The sequence below is a fragment of the Pantherophis guttatus genome, chromosome 9 (assembly GCF_059756535.1).
Source record: "Pantherophis guttatus breed Tessera chromosome 9, ASM5975653v1, whole genome shotgun sequence".
In the NCBI taxonomy this organism is placed as follows: Eukaryota; Metazoa; Chordata; class Lepidosauria; order Squamata; family Colubridae; genus Pantherophis; species Pantherophis guttatus.
The window spans coordinates 1,121,544-1,143,434 of NC_142071.1; the positions used below are offsets into that span (position 1 = coordinate 1,121,544).

At 43.6% G+C, this 21,891-nt stretch overlaps 1 protein-coding gene across 2 annotated transcripts in view; it reads left to right on the forward strand.

Annotated features, from left to right (window-relative positions):
• The window catches only part of GFPT1 (glutamine--fructose-6-phosphate transaminase 1), a 42,351-nt gene that overhangs the window by 8,910 nt on the left and 11,550 nt on the right, over positions 1-21,891 (forward strand). Inside the window, exons 2-15 of one of the 2 annotated variants that reach the window (XM_087875770.1) lie at positions 3,309-3,416; positions 4,229-4,336; positions 5,598-5,723; positions 7,112-7,170; positions 9,698-9,832; positions 11,503-11,564; positions 12,587-12,666; positions 13,879-13,932; positions 16,291-16,396; positions 17,709-17,872; positions 18,609-18,704; positions 19,391-19,488; positions 19,828-19,948; positions 20,652-20,809. In XM_087875770.1, the coding sequence (XP_087731896.1) occupies positions 3,309-3,416; positions 4,229-4,336; positions 5,598-5,723; positions 7,112-7,170; positions 9,698-9,832; positions 11,503-11,564; positions 12,587-12,666; positions 13,879-13,932; positions 16,291-16,396; positions 17,709-17,872; positions 18,609-18,704; positions 19,391-19,488; positions 19,828-19,948; positions 20,652-20,809 (1,475 nt within the window). The remainder of the gene's footprint in view (positions 1-3,308; positions 3,417-4,228; positions 4,337-5,597; positions 5,724-7,111; positions 7,171-9,697; positions 9,833-11,502; positions 11,565-12,586; positions 12,667-13,878; positions 13,933-16,290; positions 16,397-17,708; positions 17,873-18,608; positions 18,705-19,390; positions 19,489-19,827; positions 19,949-20,651; positions 20,810-21,891) is intronic. The other variant, XM_087875771.1, reaches the window with a different exon arrangement.

The window sequence follows — 21,891 nt, forward strand, 5'->3', positions numbered from 1 at the left end:
AATATTATTAGTATTTCATTTAAATCTCTTAGCCTATTTATTAAATACCCCTTTCTTTCACTCCGGTTCCTTACGGATGCATTGTTTTAGACCAGCTTCCTTATAAATGCTCCTGGGGTTGTGGGGGGGGGGCAGTGAATGCAGGGGCTCCTTCCTGCCCCATAACTGCATTCCAGCAAGGAGTGGGAAGGTGCTGTTCAATATTTGCTTTGTGTAAAAAGGTGAGTTGGCTCAAATCCTGTTCAGTACACGGATGTGCCCATGAAATAGTCCTTTCATTCCGGAGGCTGTTTTAACTTCCTGTTTAGTCTACAGCCCTGCCTCCCTCTCTTTTTTTTCCACCCGTCTCAAAAAACTGCCAAGGTTGGCTCAGTCCTCCTACGTGAGGTGGGCTTCCTTTGGGGTGGGTCTTTCTTTCCTTTGCCACCTTCTCGTGCCCGTCGGCGTTCTTCCCATGGACTTCCCGGGGCTCTGTTGTCCATTTGATGTTTCCTTCTTCTTTGTTTGTTTATTGGATTTATTTATTTCTTTGACATAAAGATGGACAGTCGCCACCAAGAAGGGAGGAAGTTGGCATCGGAACCAACTTAGTGGAAAAGCAGCTGCCAGCCAGGGTTGGAAGCTGGTGCCCGGCTGGATCCATCCTCCACAGCCAGGGAGGAACAGTGGACACTCATCTCCTTCCTGGGACTTGTAGGGAGAGGGCTATAAGATTCCTTGGGCTTTGAGTGCGGGGTGCGAGATTGATAAATCAGCTCCTCAAATGTTGGGGATAGAGTAGAATAGAACAGGGGTGGGCAACTATGGCCCAAGCTGTCTCAGGAATTCTGGGAATTGAAGTCCATAGGTTGTAAAAGGGCCACAGTTGCCCACCCCTGGAATAGAGGCCAGCGAGGCACCCCTGGATATGAATGACATCGAGTTGGCCGTGCCCACCCAGCCACATGACCACCTAGCTACGCCCACCCAGCCGGTCATTAAGCAGATCATATTAATGGTCCGTGGGATTTAAAATTATGAATTTAGTGGTCCCTGAGGTCCAAAAGGTTGGTGACCCCTGATGTAGACAGTAATAAAAGGGGCAGGGGGGGATTTAATGCTACTGCAGGGGGAGGACAGTTCCTCATCTTGGGAAGAAGCCCCCCCCCCTTCCTCTGGGCCCCATCTTAAGACATTTTCAACAAAACTTCCCTGCACATCTTTTTTTTTTAAAAAAAAATATCTAGAAATGCATTTATTAACATTGATAAGCTGATCATTATATTTCCGTACACAGGGTGGATTTGATTTAAATCGAGTTGATTTAAATCACAATTTAAATCATGATTTAAATCACTAGTAAAAAGGCTTGATTTAAATCCACTCGATTTAAATCATAACTTTTAAAGAGCAACTGTCATCTCTGCTACTCCTTTGACCCACTGTTGACTCACCGATAGTCCCAGTGTTGCAGAATATACAGCCTCATGCTACGTAACTAAGCTCCATTTCATGCTGAATAAACTGAATTATTTATGCATCTTAAATAGAAAACTATCTTACGATAGATTTTTACCCCAAAAGTTTTTTATTAAAATAAATCCGATAAAAATAAAAAAAATCCGATTTAAATAAAAAAAATCTGATTTAAATAAAAAAAATCTGATTTAAATTAAAAAAATCTGATTTTTTTGATTTTTTAAAAAAAATCATTGATTTTTATCCACCCTGTCCGTACACTTACTCGCCTTTTGCTAAAGATTTCCGTGGGGAGGCTTCCCTGCAGATCTGAATGTCCGAGCAGGTTGTGGGACGGTGTGTATATGTGTGTGTGTGTCCTTCAGAAACGCAGGTCTTTGTCTGGAGGTCGTTTCCAAAGGCTTACACCTTACAAGGTGTGCAAAAAGAGTGAACAAGCTGTGCAATTCTTCCTCCATTTTGCACCTCCAAAGGAGAAGGCCTTTGGGGCAGCATCTGCATCTTCTGGGCACGGTGGGGTGCCTTGCACTAGTTAAGGTGACCTGGTGAGGAGCTGGCATTGTTCACCGTTTTGCTGATCTTACATTTTCTTTATACCATTAATACTTTGGATTGCTGGGAAATGCAGAGGTGTCAGTTGTGCCCAGGCCTTCAGACGTCAGCTGCTTTCGGGTGATTTGTAAAGTATTTACAGTCCAAAGCCAGAGCAAACTGAATTTATATATCTAATACTGCAAACAAACTAAATTTAGAATAGAAACCTGCCCTGAGGGATAATTGGGACAACCTGTACTGAAAATAGGAGGAAGTAGGAGAAAGAAAGGCGATGGGAAAGTCGCATAAATGACCTTTGTAGCTTTGTAATTGTGTAATATATCACAGATTGGTAAGTGGAAATTTGATTCTAGTAAAAGTCTGGCTGCCTCAATAGCATTTATTATTCTGGGAAGGAGGTATATTCTATCACATGGGCAACCCGTGTGGCTGTTGCCATTATTTTATCCTTCTCTTTGAGATCAATCATAATTTGTTGGTAGGCCAGCCGGTTGCTCTGGTGCATCATTAATCTAAAAATGCCAATGCATCGGGAACCCTTTTTCCCAAACGCCATCACTCTGCTAAACAAATAATTCCCTCAACGCTGTCAAACTATTCACTAAGTCTGCATTACTATTACTATTAATCTTCTCATCCTTCCTAATATCTCCCACTTATGACTGTAACCATGTTGCTTGCATTTTTACGATTTATATTGTTCTGTTTATTTCCTAGTATGATTTGATTGCTTATTTGTTCCCTATTGACTATCATTAAATGTTGTACCTTAATGATAATGATAATAAAGAATTCTATTCTATTCTATTCTATTCTATTCTATTCTATTCTATTCTAATTCTAATTCTAATTCTAATTCTAATTCTAATTCTAATTCTAATTCTAATTCTAATTCTAATTTTGTTCTTTTAAAGATATTTATTTGTTAGGATTTTAATGTTTTAATGCTAGAAGCCAGCCAGAGTCATTCGCTTACAAGATGGGTAGTTACGAGATCCATCAGTTCAATGGATAAATCAAACAATAAATAAATAAGGAGCTACCGGTCTCTAGAATTCTTATTTGTTTGTCAGAATGATTGTATTTTATGACAGCTTGCTTTGATGACGGCACACACGCCCTCACCTGAAATCTTTGGATAAAGGTGTGTTAAAGATGAGTGATAAATACTTAACCTTTGTCCCGAAAGGTGTGCCGTGATGAATAGAATAAGGCAGGCGTCCACGTTAAATGAAAGCATTTTGTTTATTAATACTTTAATGCTGTTGCCGTTTCCATTTTAAATCATCTTTTAGGTATCTTTGCTTACCTGAATTACCATGTTCCCCGGACCAGACGGGAAATCTTGGAGACCCTAATCAAGGGGCTTCAGAGACTGGAATATCGAGGATATGACTCCGCAGGTAAGCTGTCCGTGCGATGCATGACTTACATCCTGGACTTCTTTGTGTGGTCATGCTACTGAACCTCATCTGCATCTGAACCTGTGAGTGTGTGTGTGTGAGAGAGAGAGAGAGGAAGGGGGGAGAGAGAGAAAGTTGGAAAGAGAAAGTGTGTGTGAGAGAGAGACAGAGAGAGAGAGAGAGGGAGGGGGGAGAGAGGGAGGAAAGGAGGGAGAGAGAGAGTTAGAAAGAGTGTTAGAAAGAGAAAGAGTGGGTGAGAGAGAGAGGGAGAGGAAGGGGGGAGAGAGAAAGTTGGAAAGAGAAAGTGTGTGAGAGAGAGACAGAGAGAGAGAGACGGAGGAAAGGAGGGAGAGAGAGAGTTAGAAAGAGTGTTAGAAAGAGAAAGAGTGGGTGAGAGAGAGAGGGAGAGGAAGGGGGGAGAGAGAGAAAGTTGGAAAGAGAAAGTGTGTGAGAGAGAGAGACAGAGAGAGAGAGAGAGGGAGGGGGGAGAGGGAGGAAAGGAGGGAGAGAGAGAGTTAGAAAGAGTGTTAGAAAGAGAAAGAGTGGGTGAGAGAGAGGGAGAGGGAGGAGAAAGTGTTAGAAAGAAAAAGTGTGTGAGAGGGAGGGGGGAGAGAGGGAGGAAGGGAGGGAGAGAAAGAGAGTTAGAAAGAGAAAGAGTGTCTGTGTGACAGACAGAGAGAGAGGGAGGGAGGGGGAAAGAGAGAGAGAGAGAGAGAGAGCACCCTTCCTTAGCCTTCTATGTGCCTGGGAAGCATTAATCCTGCCAGGGAAGTTGTGGCTTTGTCTCCCTCGTCTTCCCTCCTGTGTCGTAGGGGTTGGAATCGATGGCGGGAATGACAAAGACTGGGAGGCCAACGCTGGCAAGATCACGCTCATTAAGAAGAAAGGGAAAGTGAAGGCTTTGGATGAAGAAGTCAACAGTAAGTCTCATTTTCCCCCTTTTCATTTGGGGGGCTGCATGAAAAAAGGCCTCCGACGTAGCAGGTGGGCAAAGGGATAATAAGGCTCTGCATTTAATTGGGTTGAATGATTTGATTTGATTTCTGCAGCCGCTCCTCCCAACACTCTGGGCGGCACATATCCTAAAACACGAAGACAAATGAAAAACGGTTAAAACCATACCGACTGCAAGACATGTTAATTTTGCTCCTCCTGAGTCAGAGTTTGTTTTCCCTCCGGGGAGCCAAGATTGAGGCCCGTGGTGAGAAGCTGGAGAGCAAGGTCCGAGTTTGTGTGTCTCCCACGATTTGGGTGATGGGAGAGGCTGGTGGGAGATGCTTGAATGACCATTCTTGGACCACCAGCCTAAAGGTGGAATTGTGCTGCCTTCAAAATTTGGCTTTTTAGAATTCTTAGTTGTATAAATCATAGTATTGGTGCATTATTTACTATTTTTATCTTTTTTGTTTTTTAATTTTTAATTTTCAAACAAAAACAACATAAAAACATCATCCTTTCAAACAATTACAGACAGTGTTTCGGTCGGTTAAAATCTTTTCGTGCTCACACAATCTTCAAAATATCAATATATGACACATGTTCTTTTCCCCTAAAAGAAAACAAAAGTTTACACATTTTATCTTAATTTCATTTCATATATCATATTTCATCTCCATGTTTTGTTGTCTATCCATTGATAAAATAACTCTCATATCAAATAATATTGTTTATCTTCCTGTTCTCTTATTTCAAATGTCAGTTTACTCATTTCAGCACAGTCCAACGTTTTCTTAATAATTTCTTCATCATTAGGTATCTTCTCTCCTTTCCAGTTTTTAGCAAATACAATTCTAGCTGCTATTGAAATATTCACAATATTTTTATCTTTTTGATAATCTGAATCTTGCTAACTTAAGTATTTTTAGCCTAAATTTCCCCAGAGATAAGTAGATTTTGACTAATGTGTTTCCCCGAAAATAAGACCCATTCTTATATTTTTTTGAACCCTGAAATAAGCCCTTGGCCTTATTGCCATACGCTCAAAAGCCCGATTGGGTTTATTATCAGGGGATGTCTTATTTTGGGGGAAACAGGGTAGAAAATCAGCCTGCAACATTTTATAATATTATATACTACCAACAAAGTATGTTGTGCAGGTAGTCCTTGATTTATGACCATTCATTTAACAACATTATAAAAAAACCCCAACAAATATATATATATCTTTTTCCCTCTCCCTAGAGCAGCAGGATATAGACCTGGACATTGAGTTTGATGTGCACCTTGGAATCGCTCACACCCGCTGGGCCACCCATGGTGAGCCTAATCCGGTCAACAGCCACCCGCAGAGATCCGACAAAAACAACGGTAGGCTCACAAATTGGGCTCACAAAGTGGCTTTCTTGGGGAGGGGGGATTTGTGAGTGTGGTTTGTGTGTAGGCTTTTGCTGTAGCAAAGGATGCGATTGGCTCTTCGGGACCTGCAGGAATTTAGTCCAGCTGTTTTGGGATGTTCTGCTCTTCCTTCCCGAATAAGGGCCAGGAAGCGAAGTCTCTGGGCTCCTCTGGAATCTTCTGGTGGATAAAAGGGCGAGTCACGGCAGGCAGAAGAAGCAGTGGGGAGGTCCCTGATGGGAAACTGGATCTAGTGTCAGCATTCCAGCGCTGACATATGAATAGGAGAGGAGAAGCTTGAACTTTTGCCTACTTAATTCCTTTGAAGATTCTGTTTCCTCGGAGATGGGAGGAAGGGGCACATTCCTGTGATCTGACGGAGATGGGATGAGGAGAGTGGCTTGGAAGATAGCCAATGAGACGCAGAGAATTGGGGATCGGAAAGGGAGGGCTTGGGGGGCAAAGGTCAGTGCTGACCGCGAAAGAGCCAGGGTCAGATCACTATGCTCAATAAAGAGAAAATTTCCTCAAAGATCGGCAGTTTGGTAATTCATTTATTTTGAGATAGCATCGAAACCTGACATCTAGATAACATTTAAGCTATTCCTAGGCAGGACTAAGTCCGCCATCCAGGATATGGAGCTTACAGCTGACATGATAGCAGTCTTCCAGTATTTGAGGGGCTGCCACAAAGAAGAGGGAGTCAATTTATTCTCCAAAGCCCCCGAGGGCAGGACAAGAAACAATGGATGAAAACTAATCAAGGAGAGAAGCAACCTGGAATTAAGGAGAAACTTCCTAACAGTGAGAACAATTAACCAGTGGAACAGCTTGCCACCAGAAGTTATGGGTGCTCCATCACTGGATGTTTTTAAGAAGAGACTGGAAGCCACTTGTCTGAAATGGTATAGGGTCTACTGTTTGAGCGGGGGGTTGGACTGGAAGATCTCCAAAGTCCCTTCCAACTCTATTTTGATTGATTGATTGATTGATTGATTGATTGACAAGGCTTCATAAGTGACCGTTTCACCATGTGTAAGGCATAAGCAACCAGATCCATAAGTGTAGAGTTCAAACTGAGTACTTTATTGATTTCTGCCTAGAATGCAGGAATCTTCTCAGACAGATTGTGTGTTAGATAAGCTTCTGTGGAATTTAGGGTCTAGGGTCAGTCCCTTCCCCCACTTATTTACCCCCCTTCTCTGCCCTTTGGTCACCTTGTGCTCTGCCACGCCTTGAGGGCCTTCCCGCGTAAAGACGTTTTTTTTTTAACAAAAAGTCCTTTTCTTCTCCATGTTTCTTCTTTTATGGCCTGGTTTCTGATCGCAGCCTTGAATGTGAATGTTTCTTCTTCCTTTCAGAATTTATTGTTATCCACAACGGAATAATCACCAATTACAAAGACCTGAAAAAGTTCTTGGTAAGTTCAGCTCCCTGGATTGTATTTTGTGGGAGATTTTCAAAACAGGACCTGCTTGGGGTGGTCAGACAGGAAAGAGCCCTCTGTCCCTTAGTGACTTACCCCACATTGTTTGTTTGTTTGTTTTATTAGATTTATATACCGCCCTACTCCCGAAGGAAGTCAGGGAGGTGAACAGGCACAAAATAAAATACATAAATAGAAAATTTAAAAGCAGAAATAAAACCAGATTAAACAATTCAGCCCGAGACAAATTTAAAACACCCCAATAATTTAAAAACAGATTTAAAATTTTCAATTTAAAAGAAAAGGGGGAAAAGTTTCTTCAGAAGTTGGACAGGGTGTCTTTTTGCACACAAACTGGGTTGGTCCTTGAGGCGTGGCACAAAATGAAAAGTATGTTTTGTTCTGTCCATGGAACAATTCACATTGTGGCTCAGAATTCTGGGTGCCTTGTGGTCCAGCTGAACTGAAACTGAGAACAACTTTGGTTATTCTTTCAACCGAGACCGGCTGATTTATTGACATCTATGATCCTTGGTTCAAAAGGACTCTTGAGTAGCTTATATGAAGCAACTAAAACATTAAATCACAGGTAGTCCTCGACCTGCGACCGGCCACAACTGAGCCAGGATTTCTGTCGTCAAGCCAGACAGTCAAGTCAAATGACTCACTACCACTGTGAAGTGAATCACACGGTTATTGGGTGAATCTGGCTTCCCCATTGACTTTGCTTGTCAGAAGGTCTCAAGGGGGAATCCCCTAACCTTGGGACGCTGCTGCCGTCATAAATACCAGTCAGTTGCCAAGGGTCTGAATGTTAATCACGTGACCATGGGGATGCTACAATGGTCATAAGTGTGAAAAATGGTCATAATAATTCACTTTTCTCAGTGCCGTTGTAACTTGGAATGGCCACTTAGTGAAAGGTTGTAAGTTGAGGACTACCTGTAGAATCATTGTATCTAACACCACCATCCTCTAATCTCCAGTCCAGTGGTGGGGAGATCAGTCTTCATTGTCTCCAAATGCTTTCCTGAAGAGTTACATCTCTGGGGCTCTTTGGAAGCCCACCAAGATATTAAGGGGAAGATGCCAATAATAATAGCCTGTTGTCCCTGAGAAACTTTGATTGTGGGGTCCCCGTAGATCAGGGGTTGGGGGGGGGGAACTATGGCCCTTTTATGACTTGTGGACTTCCACTCCCAGAATTCCAGGCGGGAGTTGAAGCCCAGGAGGCACAGAAGCCCCATTGTTCCCCACTCTTGCTGTGGATGGAGGGGATGGATCTGGAGAGGTCTTAGGACACGAGCTGGTTGGTTATCCTTTTCGTATCCCTTCGGCCGTGTCCTGTGCCCCACAGTGGCCTTCCCTTTCCTCCTCTGGGTTTCCCCCTGCCTTCCTTGGAGGGATTGAATTCAAGGGCTTCTTCCTTTCTACCAACTTGCCTTCTTACTACCAACTTACTACTAACATTGAGAACCTGTCTACTGCACGAGTCAAAAAGTGGGCTGTGAAAATATCTACAGACCCCTCGCATCTTGGACATCAACTGTTTCAATTTCTACCCTCAAAACGACGCTATGGAGCACTGCACACCAGAACAACTAGACACAAGGACAGTTTTTTCCCGAATGCCATCACTCTGCTAAACAAATAATTCCCTCAACACTGTCAAAACTATTCACTAAGTCTGCACTACTATTAATCTTCTCATCGTTCCTCTCACTCATCTCCTCCCACTTAGGACTGCATGACTGTAACCTTGTTGCTGGTATCCTTACGATTTATATTGATATTGTTTCCTGATTGCTTATTTGTACTCTATGACTATCATTAAGTGTTGTACGTTATGATTCTTGATGAACGTATCTTTTCTTTTATGTACACTGAGAGCTTATGCACCAAGACAAATTCCTTGTGTGTCCAATCACACTTGGCCAATAAAGAATTCTATTCTATTCTATTCTATTCTATTCTATTCTATTCTATTCTATTCTATTCTATTCTATTCTATTCTATTCTATTCTATTCTATTCTATTCTATTCTATTCTGCTGCTCTTTAGCTACCTGCTGCTCTTGCCTTCCTGACCAGCTCTCCACCTCTCCTCCCATCTGCTCTTCCTTTTTTCCCCCTGCACTTCCCCACCCCTCCCCAAACATCTTTGCCTGGAACGTGTGCAATCTAGGTTTGGCCCAAAAACGAAGTTCCACTCCACGCAGAGATCCCCAGGATGGTCTGTTATTTTGCATTCTCTGGCTATGTCCAGATTGACGTTATATCTTGCTAAATTTTCCAGTTTCCTCCAGGCAATTTCTTTTGAACACTCCTGATTGGATCTGGGCCATTTTAGAAGAAATTAGAATTTAGTGTGCCAGATCTTTAGCACTCGGTCACTTCAGTGATAGATTTTGCAATCGATTTTCTCTTGACAGAGCCACATCTGTTCACGCTTTTTCACACTCGCTGCTTCTCTTTCCTGATTCAGGTGCAAAAATAGCACTAATTTTATTTTCCTTTTTCAGGAGAGCAAAGGCTATGAATTTGAATCGGAAACCGATACAGAAACCATCGCCAAGCTTGTCAAGTACATGTATGACAACTGTGAAAGCGACGATATAAGTTTCACCACCTTGGTGGAGAGAGTCATCCAACAGCTGGTACATCTCTGTTTTTTTCATAAATCCCCGGACGGTCTGGGGCCCATATATTTTGCTAAATCGGGGGTCAGCAACCTGTGGCTCCGGAGCCGCGTGCGGCTCTTTGGGCCCTCTGCTGTAGCTCCCTGTCAGGTGATCCCACCACCTGTGGGATCAGGGTGTCAGGGTGGCAATTAATCCCATTCTGCTTTTGGATAATTGCACCTTGATTTAGAGAAGTAGATCGAGACTATTTCCTTGAAGTATACTTTAAGAAAATAAACCCGAAGATATATTTTCTAAGAAAAACTCATTTATTTGTTATAAAGAAAATAAAACATCTCACTAGCTAATTAGTTACATCTTGGCAAAGTTTTTCCTGGCCACCTCTCCTGGCCGGAGAACAAAGAAAGAGAAGAAAGTGAAGGAATGTGGACATGCGCAGTTAGCTTAGAGATAAGAACTTGGCAAGCTACGGTAAATCTGAAAGTTCAAAAATAAGAGCTCATCTGGTAAATACAAAAACGCAGTGACAGCCCCGTCCCTCACCTTCCCCTCCCAGTCACTCCTTGCCTGGCCTGAGAAGGTAAAGGCGACAGCGGAGGATGGAGAAGCGGCCAGGGCAGAGACAGAGAGATACAGAGAGAGGGGGAGAGAGAGAGATATATAGAGAGATACAGAGAGAGAGGGATGGAGGGGAGAGAGAGGTAAGTCAAGAGGATTTTGTGGTTCCCGGTGTTTTTTAACAACTGGTTCTTTGCCCTAATGACCGGCTGGGTAGGCATGGCTAGGGGGATGTCATGTGACTAGTGGAAGTGAGTGACATTGAGTTGGCCACGCCCACCCAGGTTTTGTGGCTCCCGGTATTTCTCCGGAACCGGTAGTTAAAAAATACTTTAAAAAGTAAAAAAAAAAAAAAAAAAGTTCTGAGGATTGTGCAGCACAGCTGATCTTTGGAAGTTTTTTTTTGTTTTTTGTTTTTTACTTTTTAAGCATTTTTTAACTACCAGTTCTCTGGAACCGGTAGTAAAAAATGCTAAAAAAGGTTAAAAAAAAAAAAATTCCAACAATTGCGAGTCGCACAGCTGATCTTCAGATTTTTTTTTTTTTTTAACCTTTTAAGCATTTTTTAAAAAATGCTTAAAAATGCTTTAGAACAGAGGTCTTCAAACTTGGCAGCTTTAAGACTTGTGGACTCCAACTCCCAGAATTCTCCAGCCAGCTTGAGAATTCTGGGAGTTGAAGCCCACAAGTCTTAAAGCTGCCAAGTTTGAGGACCCCTGCTATAGAAAGTAAAAGAAAGTTCTGAGGGTTGTGCGGCACAGCTGATCTTCGGAAGGTTTTTTTTAAAAAAACTTTTAAAGCATTTTTTTTACTACCGGTTCGGATGAATCAACCCAAACTAGTAGCATTTCACCCCTGGACTACACATTATTTTTTTTAAAAAAGAGTGTAACATACCTCTGTGCATATCTGTGTTTGTTTAGAAAGAAGCCAAGTCTAAGTTTCTACTAACCATTTAGTTTTTTTTCTTACAATGACTTTTTTTTAAAACCAGAAAGGGGTCTGATCGTGCCTCTTACACGTTCAGTGCAATGGAATGTGGGGGTGGGGGTGGGGGAGGTCTGTGTGGATGAGTGTGTGCCCAGAAGAACCTTCAAAGTCTGCTTTTCTTTCCTGTCCCTACACAGGAAGGAGCCTTCGCTCTGGTGTTCAAAAGTGTCCATTATCCTGGCCAGGCAGTTGGCACAAGGTGAGTGCCAGTCAGTCTGTCATTCCTTTCTCCCATCTTGACGGTCGGCACAGAGTTGATAAGATTCAGCCATTGCAAGTGGTGCATCTGAACATGCAACACTATAACCAGGGCTGAGTAGTTGCTCGGGAGTAAACTACGAGTAAGTCTCCTCAATGGCTGCTGCCGCCCAGGAAGAGTCTTGGCTGCTTATCTCAACCTCTTGTTTCGCTTTGCTATACTAGACAACACAGTATTAACAGTAGAGACCTTCAGGTTTCTAGGTTCCATCATATCTCAAGACTTAAAATGGACAAAAACATCATCAAAAAAGCTCAACAAAGAATGTTCTTTCTGCGCCAACTCAGAAAGCTCAAACTGCCCAAGGAGCTGCTGATCCAGTTCTACAGAGGAATTATTGAGTCTTTCATCTGCACCTCCATAACTGTCTGGTTTGGTTCTGCAACCCCACAAGACAGACTCCGACTTCAGAGGATAGTTAGAACTGCAGAAAAAACAATGTCTACCAACCTGCCTTCCAGGGAGGACCTGTATATTGCAGGAGTCAAAAAGAGGGCTGTGAAAATATTTACAGACCCCTCACATCCTGGACATCAACTGTTTCAACTCCTACCCTCAAAACAACGCTATAGAGCACTGCACACCAGAACAAATAGACACAAGAACAGTTTTTTCCCAAACGCCATCACTCTGCTTAACAAATAATCCCCTCAACACTGTCAAAACTATTCACTAAGTCTGCATTACTATTAATCTTCTCTTCTTTACTAATATCTATCTCTTCCCACTTATTACTATAACCATGTTCCTTATATCTTTCAATTATATTGTTTTTATTTGTTTCCTAGTAGGATTTGATTGCTTATTAGTAACCTTGACTATCACTAAGTGTTTTGTATCTTTTTATTCTTGATGAATGTATTTTATTTTTATGTACACTTGAGAGCATATGCACCAAATTCCCTGTGTGTGCAATTACACTTGGCCGATAAAAAATTCTATTCTATTCTATTCTATTCCAGAAGGGGAAGCCCTTTGCTCATCGGCGTTCGGAGCGAGCACAAGCTTTCCACCGATCATATTCCGATCTTGTACCGGACAGGTAAATCACCCCAAGCTAATGCTCTGCTTTTTTTTCTTTTTCTTTTTTTTTTTTTTAATTTGATTTATATGCCGCCGTTCTCCGGAGACTCAGGGCGGCTTACAGTGCGTTAAGCAATAGCCTTCATACTTTTGTATATTTATACAAAGTCAGCTTATTGCCCCCACAAACTGGGTCCTCAATTTACCTACCTTAGAAAGGATGGAAGGCTGAGTCAACCTTGAGCCTGGCAAGATTCGAACTTACTTTAATTGCAGACAGCAATCTTGTTATGCCTCTGTAGCAGCCCATCTGAACCCTGCATGAAATAACTTTGCAACTAGCACAGTGGGACATTAGGGGTGGTAGAAGTCAGGGTAAAATTGATTTCCCTTCTTAAACTCGGAAAGCAATGATGGTCCGAAAACCTTCCCCGTGAGTCTGCTTGAGAGCTCATCCTGACAGAAACTTGAGTGGTAGAGTTTCTGATGTCCTCCTTCCTTCTCAGCTACAGCTGGAAGTGAACTTTAATTTTTTTCCTGGTACTAAAAACTAGAAAAACAAGAGATCCTTTTGCTGGGCACACTTCAAGTGGGTACACTGGTGTGCATTGGTCATATCCAAAAATGTCAGCATTTTTGGCAGGAGGATTTTCATTGCAAAAGGCCGACTGATGTTTCATCATCTCTTTTTGGAGATCATGAAAATGCAAGAATTCATTCTCAATTCAGGGGTCTCCAACCTTGGCAACTTTAAGCCTGGCGGACTTCAACTCCCAGAATTCCCCAGCTAGCTTTGCCAGGCTTAAAGTTGCCAAGGTTGGAGACCCCTGCTCTACTTTGCTGGTTTTGCTGGCTGGGGAATTCTGGAAGTTGAAGTCCACCAGGCTTAAAGTTGCCAAGGTTGGAGACCTCTGCTCTACTTCCAGGCTTAAAACTAAGAAGAATCCATTTCCTCCTGGAGCACCCATTCAGCCCATGGTTTATCGATTCGTTCTGTGCCATCGAGTCATTTTCGGCTCTTAACAGTCACGTAGACAAATTTTCTCCACAATGTTCTATTCCTCTGCCCCCAGAGCCCCTGTAGCCGAGTGCGTCCACCTTTCCCAACGTCGGGACCTTCTTTCTTTATTTAAATAATGTAGGATAACTTGAGAGCCTGGTCATTTGTGCCTTGAGTAGCTGGACGACTGTCGATGTGTTTCTGAAGTTGCTTTTCGTATTGCCCTTGCAGCCACACAGTCTGTAGATCATTCATTTGATGGCCTACCCAAAAAACCGGACGAAGGTGCTGTGGAGACCAAACTTTTAACTTACCAGCCCTCTTGCATCTCCGAGAATAAATCAAAACACGTGCAACCTTTTTAATTCGTGGTTTACTGCTTTCCACCTGAAAGGGGGGGGAACTGGCCCTGCTCTGCACCCCCCCGGTTTCCGCCTCTTCGGCTTTTGTTTCCGGAATGGGAGCAGGCATGTAATCCTCTCTCTTAGTGTCACTTCCGAGGGCCAAGGAAGAGGGGTGCCCCGTTTTCACCTTGTGTATTTGTGGAAAGCAGGAGGAACCTCCTATTAAAGAGGTTTTGTGTGTGGGGGAAAATTTGCATGGCATTCTTGTGATGGGTTTTATTTCCCGCCCACTTCTTCCCAAATTCATTTCTGGTCCTCCTTTGCCCCGATCTCATTTCCTTCCTGTCTCCTGATGTTTGTTTCTGATACCCAAATGTGAGGATGCTGGACTTTTCCCCTGGCGCTGACTTGGTTGTTTAAAAAGAAGCAGGTATCGGCATGGAAGCTGGATTTTATACTGTCCTCCAGATTGTATGAATGCACTTCACATTCTCTGTAACCCTTGGCTGGCTAATCATGATCAAAACGGAAAGGTTTCAGCGGTTTTGGTGGAAATTCAATTTGGAGGCAAATTTGGACAAAAGGTATCCTGTCTTTAAGGAACAACAGCAGCTTCCATTTTTAAAAAATCAATTTAAAATTTTTAAAAATTCATTGGGTTCCTCAAATATTTAGATATTTTGTCTGATTTTGGGAGGCTGTATCAATGTCAGGTAGGATAACCCAAATGTTTCTCCCTTAAGTCCTGCCTGGAGAAGAGCAGGCAACCTATCTTCTCCCTCTCCTCCCCTGCTGTCCCTTCCCCAAGAATGTCAGGCAATCTGAGAGCAGGCTATTCATCTGTCATTCAGGGTACCCCAAACGACAAGCCCTCCAGACGGGGTATTACACAAATTATATGTCTGAGTGTGCTTGTCATAGTTTTCCAAGTACTTTCTTGCTTGTTTGTTGCAGAGCCTGTTAACACCCCCAAGTACAGCAACATTCATTCTGAAAAATAGTAATAATAATAATAATAATAATAATAATAATAATAATAATAATAATAATAATATAATAATAATAATAATGATGATGATGATGATGTAATGATGATGATGATGATAATGTCATCATCAGGGCACTTGGTACCATGTCCAAGAATTTTATAAGATACATCAACAAATTGCAGCTTCCTGCAATAACACCAGCGGAACTGCAAAAAACTGCGCTACTTGGAACATCATACAACTTAAGAAGGTACTTGGTTGATACTTAGGATGCTGGCAGCAACCCGTATCAACCATTAGCACCAGTCAATGGTATTTGTGATGCATTTTTGAATGTTCAGTGGACTGAGTTTCATGTTTAATGAATAAAAGAGATAATAATAATAATAATAATAATAATAATAATAATAATAATAATAATAATAATAATAATACTGCCTATTGGGATTGGCTAGAGGCCTGACTTTTGATATCCTCTCTGTATGGCTCTGCGGATGTTTTATTTCTGTCCCTCTTAGCACAAACGGCCCATTCTGTCCATCTTCTCTAGCGATTCCAAAGGTACTTTTTCCCAAAAGGCAACTGGACTCTGATGGTTTTTTTTTCTTTGAAAACGTTTCGCTTCTCATCCAAGGAGCTTCTTCAGTTCGGAAATTCAGAGCAAAAAGCCAAGAAAATCCATTCGCCTTTTTGGAAAAAGCACTTTTGGGACAACCAGGACTTGGAGGATGGAGAATCTCTATAGATCCTCTCTAGTTATCGGGTGATTTCGTGGGTGATTCCCATCAGACTTGGTCCTTTCTGACGCTCCCTGAATGAAATTCCAGTTTGGGATCCCCGGAGGATCTGCTGTTGTTTTTTTGCTGACAAGGATAACTGGGCCTTTGCTTTTTATTTTTTTTTTAAACCCCCTGTAAAAAGCTCTTTGGATTCAACTTTGATTAAGACCCTTAGACCGTGGTGTCGCAATCAACGGAGCAATCATTTCGATAGGATTATCCCCATGGGGGAGCGGGGAAGGTTTTGGAAAAGCCAGAATGGTTTCTGTCCCTGGGTGATCAAAGCCACGAACCCACGGTGGGCTTCAACGGTGCCACGGCAGCCTCTGCGTTGACTTTTTTTGATGCCCCCTCACCCCAGTTCATTCACCCCTGGGTCCCTTCCTAACCGAAGCAGGAGGCTTCCTGACTTGGAGGGCTGAGGAGAGGAAGCTTCCTGTTGGGTGAGAAGAGCATTGAGGCTATGGGTGTCCATGCCCGGTGCATTCCCCCCCCCCCCCGTGTCTGATGACGCTTTCTCTGGGGTTGCAGGCAAAGACAAGAAGGGCACTTGCAGCCTCTCCCGCATGGACAGCACCACCTGCCTCTTTCCCGTGGAAGAGAAAGCTGTGGAGTACTACTTCGCCTCTGATGCCAGGTGGGTGGCATGTGCGGAGGGCGCCGGAGAGGTTTCCCGATGGAGGGGACCGGTGGCCTAGAGCGTTGCAGGCTGGGTTGAATCCTCACTTTGCAGAGGGAGGCTATGTCGTCCACCATTAAAGAGATCTTTTAGTCTTTTCAAATGCAGGCGTCAGGGTTCCGAAGGATGCCCTAATTAAATCATGAGCCTCGAGCCAATCTTCAAAAGAAATCCAATTATTTATTAGGAGCTCCATGTCTGCACGTACCCAAACCAAGGCAACTCTGACCCCACGTAATTTACCGCCCTAATTATGATCCTGTTCCCCCGCAAGGTGTGTCATCAATCACATTCGCCAACGTAGCAATTTCGGGGGTTGTAGAGACCACTCCCCTCTGGCCACTGTGGGTAACCCTCGGGGACAGCCTTGAGAAAGATAGGTCTGGAATGTGCTCCTGTCTGTGGCTGCCATATTGCTTCGTCGGTTTCCTATCCCCCTTGCCTATGGCAACTCGAGAGCAGGCCAGGGATGCTTTGCAAGTTGGCAGCAGATAGCTCTTGACCTATGACTATAACCAAGCCCAAAATTTCTGTTCCTAAACTAGACGGTTGTTAAGTGAATTTTGCCCCCTTTTAAGACCTTTCTTGCCACAATTGTTAAGTGAATCACTGCAGCTGTTAAGTTGCTAACGCCGTTCCTTAAGTGAATCTGGCTTCCCCGTTGACTTTGCTTCAGGAAACACTGCACTGAATTCCTTAGAGGAGAGAGGAGGCAGAAGAAGTTGAAAATGAAGCTTTTGTAAAGCTGGAAAGTCCCTTTCAGTAAAATAACAAAGATTTTGTGAACATTGAAGTCTTATCATTAATGGTTCCCCTTCATAACTCACCCTACTTTTCATTCATGGGAATTTTAAGTTAAATATTTGAATAGCAACAGCCCTTAGACCTATATATCGCTTCACAGTGCTTTCCAGCCCTCTCTAAGCGGTTTACAGAGTCAGCCTCTTGCCCCCAACAATCTGGGTTCTCCTTTTACCCACCTCGGAAGGCTGAGTCAACCTTGAGCCTGGTGAGATTCGAACTGCCAAATTGCAGGCAGCCGGCAGTCAGCAGAAGTAGCCTGCAGTCCTGCACTCTAACCACTGCGCCACCATGCCTCAATTGACTTTGGTAGGCCTGGTTGATATAAGGAGTACAAATAATGGTATAAATTCTCTAGATCTCACTTGGTTTTAGCATCATTTTTTTTCCTCACGTGGGTGTCCCATTCTAAATTGGTTTATGGGTTCCTTCAAGAGATGTTAAGCCATCCTCCACCATTCTCTCGCAGCGCTGTGATTGAGCACACCAACAGGGTGATTTTTCTGGAAGATGATGACGTGGCAGCCGTGGTCGAAGGCCGCCTCTCCATACATCGCATCAAGAGAAATGCTGGAGATCACCCTGGCCGGGCAATTCAGACCCTCCAGATGGAGCTGCAACAGATCATGAAGGGTACGGATTGAGGGTTAGGACTACTTTTCAAATGTTTTGCCTGCCAGGCTGCTTCTGAGGTGTTCACAGTTCCTTCATGTGTAAATCTACCCTCTTATTCTTCTGTGGTCTATTGGCTAGAAGATCCTTAGAAGGTTCCTCCAGGTGCTCTCTGATAGGAGCCATTTGGCCCTGGTATGTAGACTTAACCAAGGTCAGTTTTTCGTAACTGTTCAGTTGGAATTCAGATCCTTCCATGAGCTCTTCTTCATGGTCCAGTCATGGGACCTCCTCTCCAAGAAGACCAAGCCAGTAGAGGACGGACACATTTCTCATTTAGAGTTCAGGTAATACCGGTCAAAAGTATCAAAAATATTTTGCTGCGCAGATGTATTGGAAACTGCAGCTCTTTCATTTACCAATCCACGTAGCCAAGTTTCAGATTTATTCCAAAACTTAAACCACGTTTCGAGTGATTGTAAATAGCTTTCATTCCATTTTAAAATATTACCTGAACTATAAACCCAGACATGAATTTTAAAAAGAAAACAACGTGTGCATTTGCGTTAAAAGATCTAAGCCCAGAGCCCGTTACGCGTTTATTTGATGAACGTGGTAATTTTGCATTTTCAGAACAGCAAAATGGGTTTTTTTATTTTGATATGGATGTAGAATTGGGCTGAAGGTGGCTTTCTTTTCCAAAACGAGAACGGCAAGTCTGCCTCTAATTCAGTGAACTTCCTTTTGTTCTTTCAAGGTAACTTCAGTTCATTCATGCAAAAGGAAATATTTGAGCAGCCAGAATCGGTCGTGAACACCATGAGAGGAAGAGTCAACTTCGATGACTACACAGGTAAAAGTCTTCTGCTCAGAAAATCAGATTTTTTTTTTTTTACAGAAAACTCTCTGTCTTTCCAAATGAGGTTTAAGTGGGATAGATTTCATTCACAGAGAAACTCTGTAGACTACTTGTGAGCAAATTCTTTTCTTCCACTATGGTGAATCTTGACTAATAAGCTTGCTATGGGCCAACTTGTCCCATGATCAGTACCTCTGGCCAGGGGTGAAATCCAGCAGGTTCTGGAGAACCTGTAGCGGAAATTTTAAGGAGTTCGGAGAACCTGCAAATACCACCTCTGGCTGGCCCCAGAGTGGGGTGGGAATGGAGATTTTGCAATAGCCTTTCCCCTGGAGTGGGGAGGGAATGTGGATTTTGCAGTATCCTTCCCCTGCCACGCCCACCAAGCCACACCACGCCCACTAAGCCACGCCCACAGAACCGGTAGTAAAAAAAATTGGATTTCACCACTGCCTCTGACTACTTTGCTCCCTGTTTATCCCTGGAGATTGCTTTGACGGGCCATGGAGCGTATTTTGTTACCGACCAATAGTCTCTTTGGGGTGAGGGGTTGAGTGCCACCGAGCCCCCCCTTTTTTAAGAATTGCTACAGAAATCCTTGCGAGATCCTTTGACACCGAAGGCGTTCTGCTTTTCTCTGGGCCGTTTCCTTCAAGCCTTCGCCTTGTGTTTTTTCGCAGTGAACCTCGGGGGCTTGAAGGACCATATCAAGGAGATCCAGAGATGCCGGCGTCTGATCCTCATCGCTTGTGGGACAAGCTACCATGCAGCCGTCGCTGTGAGTAGCTGAACTCCAGTAGCATTTCAAAGTTTTTGAACGATTAGCAATGCTCTGCGCCAGGAAAATGTCAGTTCCGCTGTTGGGAGTGCAGCTTTTTCTCGATGGTGCACGGTGTGTGTGTGTGTGTGAGAGAGAGAGAAATAAAAATGACACCCATCATCATGTAGCTCAGTGTTTCTCAACCTTGGCAACTTGAAGATGAGTGGACTTCAACTCCCAGAATTCCCCAGCCAGCTTTGCTCTTAGTGCTGTTGCTAAGTGCTGTTGCTACTTTCATTTGATGTTCTGTTTCTTCCTTCCCCTTCTTCTGTTCTCCTCCCTGCGTCACTCACCCAGACTCGCCAAGTGCTGGAAGAACTGACCGAACTGCCTGTCATGGTGGAACTGGCCAGTGACTTCTTGGACAGAAATACTCCCGTTTTCCGAGATGATGTCTGCTTCTTCATCAGCCAGTCAGGTGGGACGGCCAAGGGAGGTCTCTGTGATCAGCTGGCAAAAGAATGCAAAGTTTACCCAAAGTTTTAGCAACACTCCCTATCTTGTAGACTGTTTTATTTTCTAAAGATGGTGCTAGTACAGCCGAAGAGGTTGTAGAAAAAATGGTTTTAAAAGTAAAAAAAAAAAAAAAAAAAGTTGGCCACGCCCACTCAGTCATATTACCCCCCCCTCTAGCCACGCCCACAGAACCGGTAGTAACAAATTTTACATTTTGTGAAGTTTCCGAAAGATGCCCTAATTAATTCATGAGCCATGAGCCAAACTTCAAAAGAAATACAATCATTTATTAGGAGCACCATTTCGGCAATATTCGGGTGCAGTTAGAACTAATCCCACGTAGATTTACATTCCCCTATGACCCTGTCTCTCCCCTCCTCCCTGCCCGTGTCATAAGTCACATTCTCCAATTAACCACTTTGGCTGGCTGTGAAACCCAATACCCTCCTTGTGATTGCGGTCAGGAAGAATGTATGGAATGTAGCTTCAGTTAGGGAAATCAATCAGCTCTATCAGTTCTCCCTCCCTCCTGCTCATGGCCACTTGAAAGCTTTGCAAGTTGACACATTTCACCACTGTAGTGAAGGTATGTCCCCTGCCCTGACAGATCTTCAGCACTCAGTGGGGGCGCTTTCTTGATTGACTAGGTCCATCTCTCTCGGCAGGGGAAACGGCCGACACCTTGATGGCCCTTCGGTACTGCAAGGAGAGGGGAGCCCTCACCGTGGGCATCACCAACACCGTCGGGAGCTCCATTTCCCGGGAGACGGACTGCGGGGTGCATATCAACGCAGGGCCAGAGATTGGTGTGGCCAGCACAAAGGTGAGGAGAGCTCCGATGCGCAGGTTGGCGTGAAGGTGTGCCATTTTAACAGGTCTTACTCTCGAGTGCCCACGCTGACTGCACCTGGGCCCTTCTGCTTTTCTTAAGGACAGGAATGGGGTTCCAGGCATGAATTATTCTCTAAAGCCTCCGTTTCATGTATAGTCAAAAAAGGCAGGACAGGTAAGAACACGTAACTCATAAAGTTAGTTTCTGGCTGAACCAAAATGCGAAGCTGTCTTTCTTTCCTCCTCCGAACTCGAGCCCCGTTCCGTTCTCAAGGAGAGAAGCAACCCTAGATCTAAAGAGAAACTTCCTGAAAGCGAGAACAATTATTAACCAGTGGAACTGCTTGCCTCAGGAAGTTGTGGTTGCTCCATCACTGGAGGTTTTTAAAATGAGATTGGACAGCCGTTTGTCCGGAATGGTATAGGGCAGGGGTCTCCAACCTTGGCAACTTTAAGACTTGTGGACTTCAACTCTTAGAATTCCTCAGCCAGCTTTGCTTCCTCCCTTTCCTTGTCTCCAAGACTCCAGCAGACTCTTTAGTTGGATGTTTTAAATTTGGCCGAATGATTGAATTATTTTAATAAGCTTTTAATTTTTGTTGTATATTGTTTTTTACCATGGCTGTTCACCGCCCTGAGTCCTTCGGGAGAAGGGCGGTATATAAATATAATAAACTAACTAAGTAACTAAACTAACTAAGCCGCCCAGAGTCCTTGGAGAGTAGGCAGCATAGAAATATGACTAATAAATAAATAAATAAATTATGGGAGTTGAAGTCCACAAGTCTTAAAGCTGCCAAGTTTGAAGACCTCTGTTTCAAGTGATGCTCGTCTCCCTTCTTCAAAAAAGGGGAAGGGGAAGAAGACAAAATCAGAGTGTGTTGGGTTGGTGGGAGGAACCTGAGGCCCACGGACGATTGTACCCCCCTCCTCGGGTGGTAGTGGGGAGGGCCTGTCTGAAAAGCAGAGGATGCACAAAAGAGGGCTGGGAAAGGAGGAGGGAAGATTGCAACGGGCCATTTGGCAAAGCTTTTTGAGCTGCTGTTGTTTTCTAAATTGAGGGTTTTTGTTTTT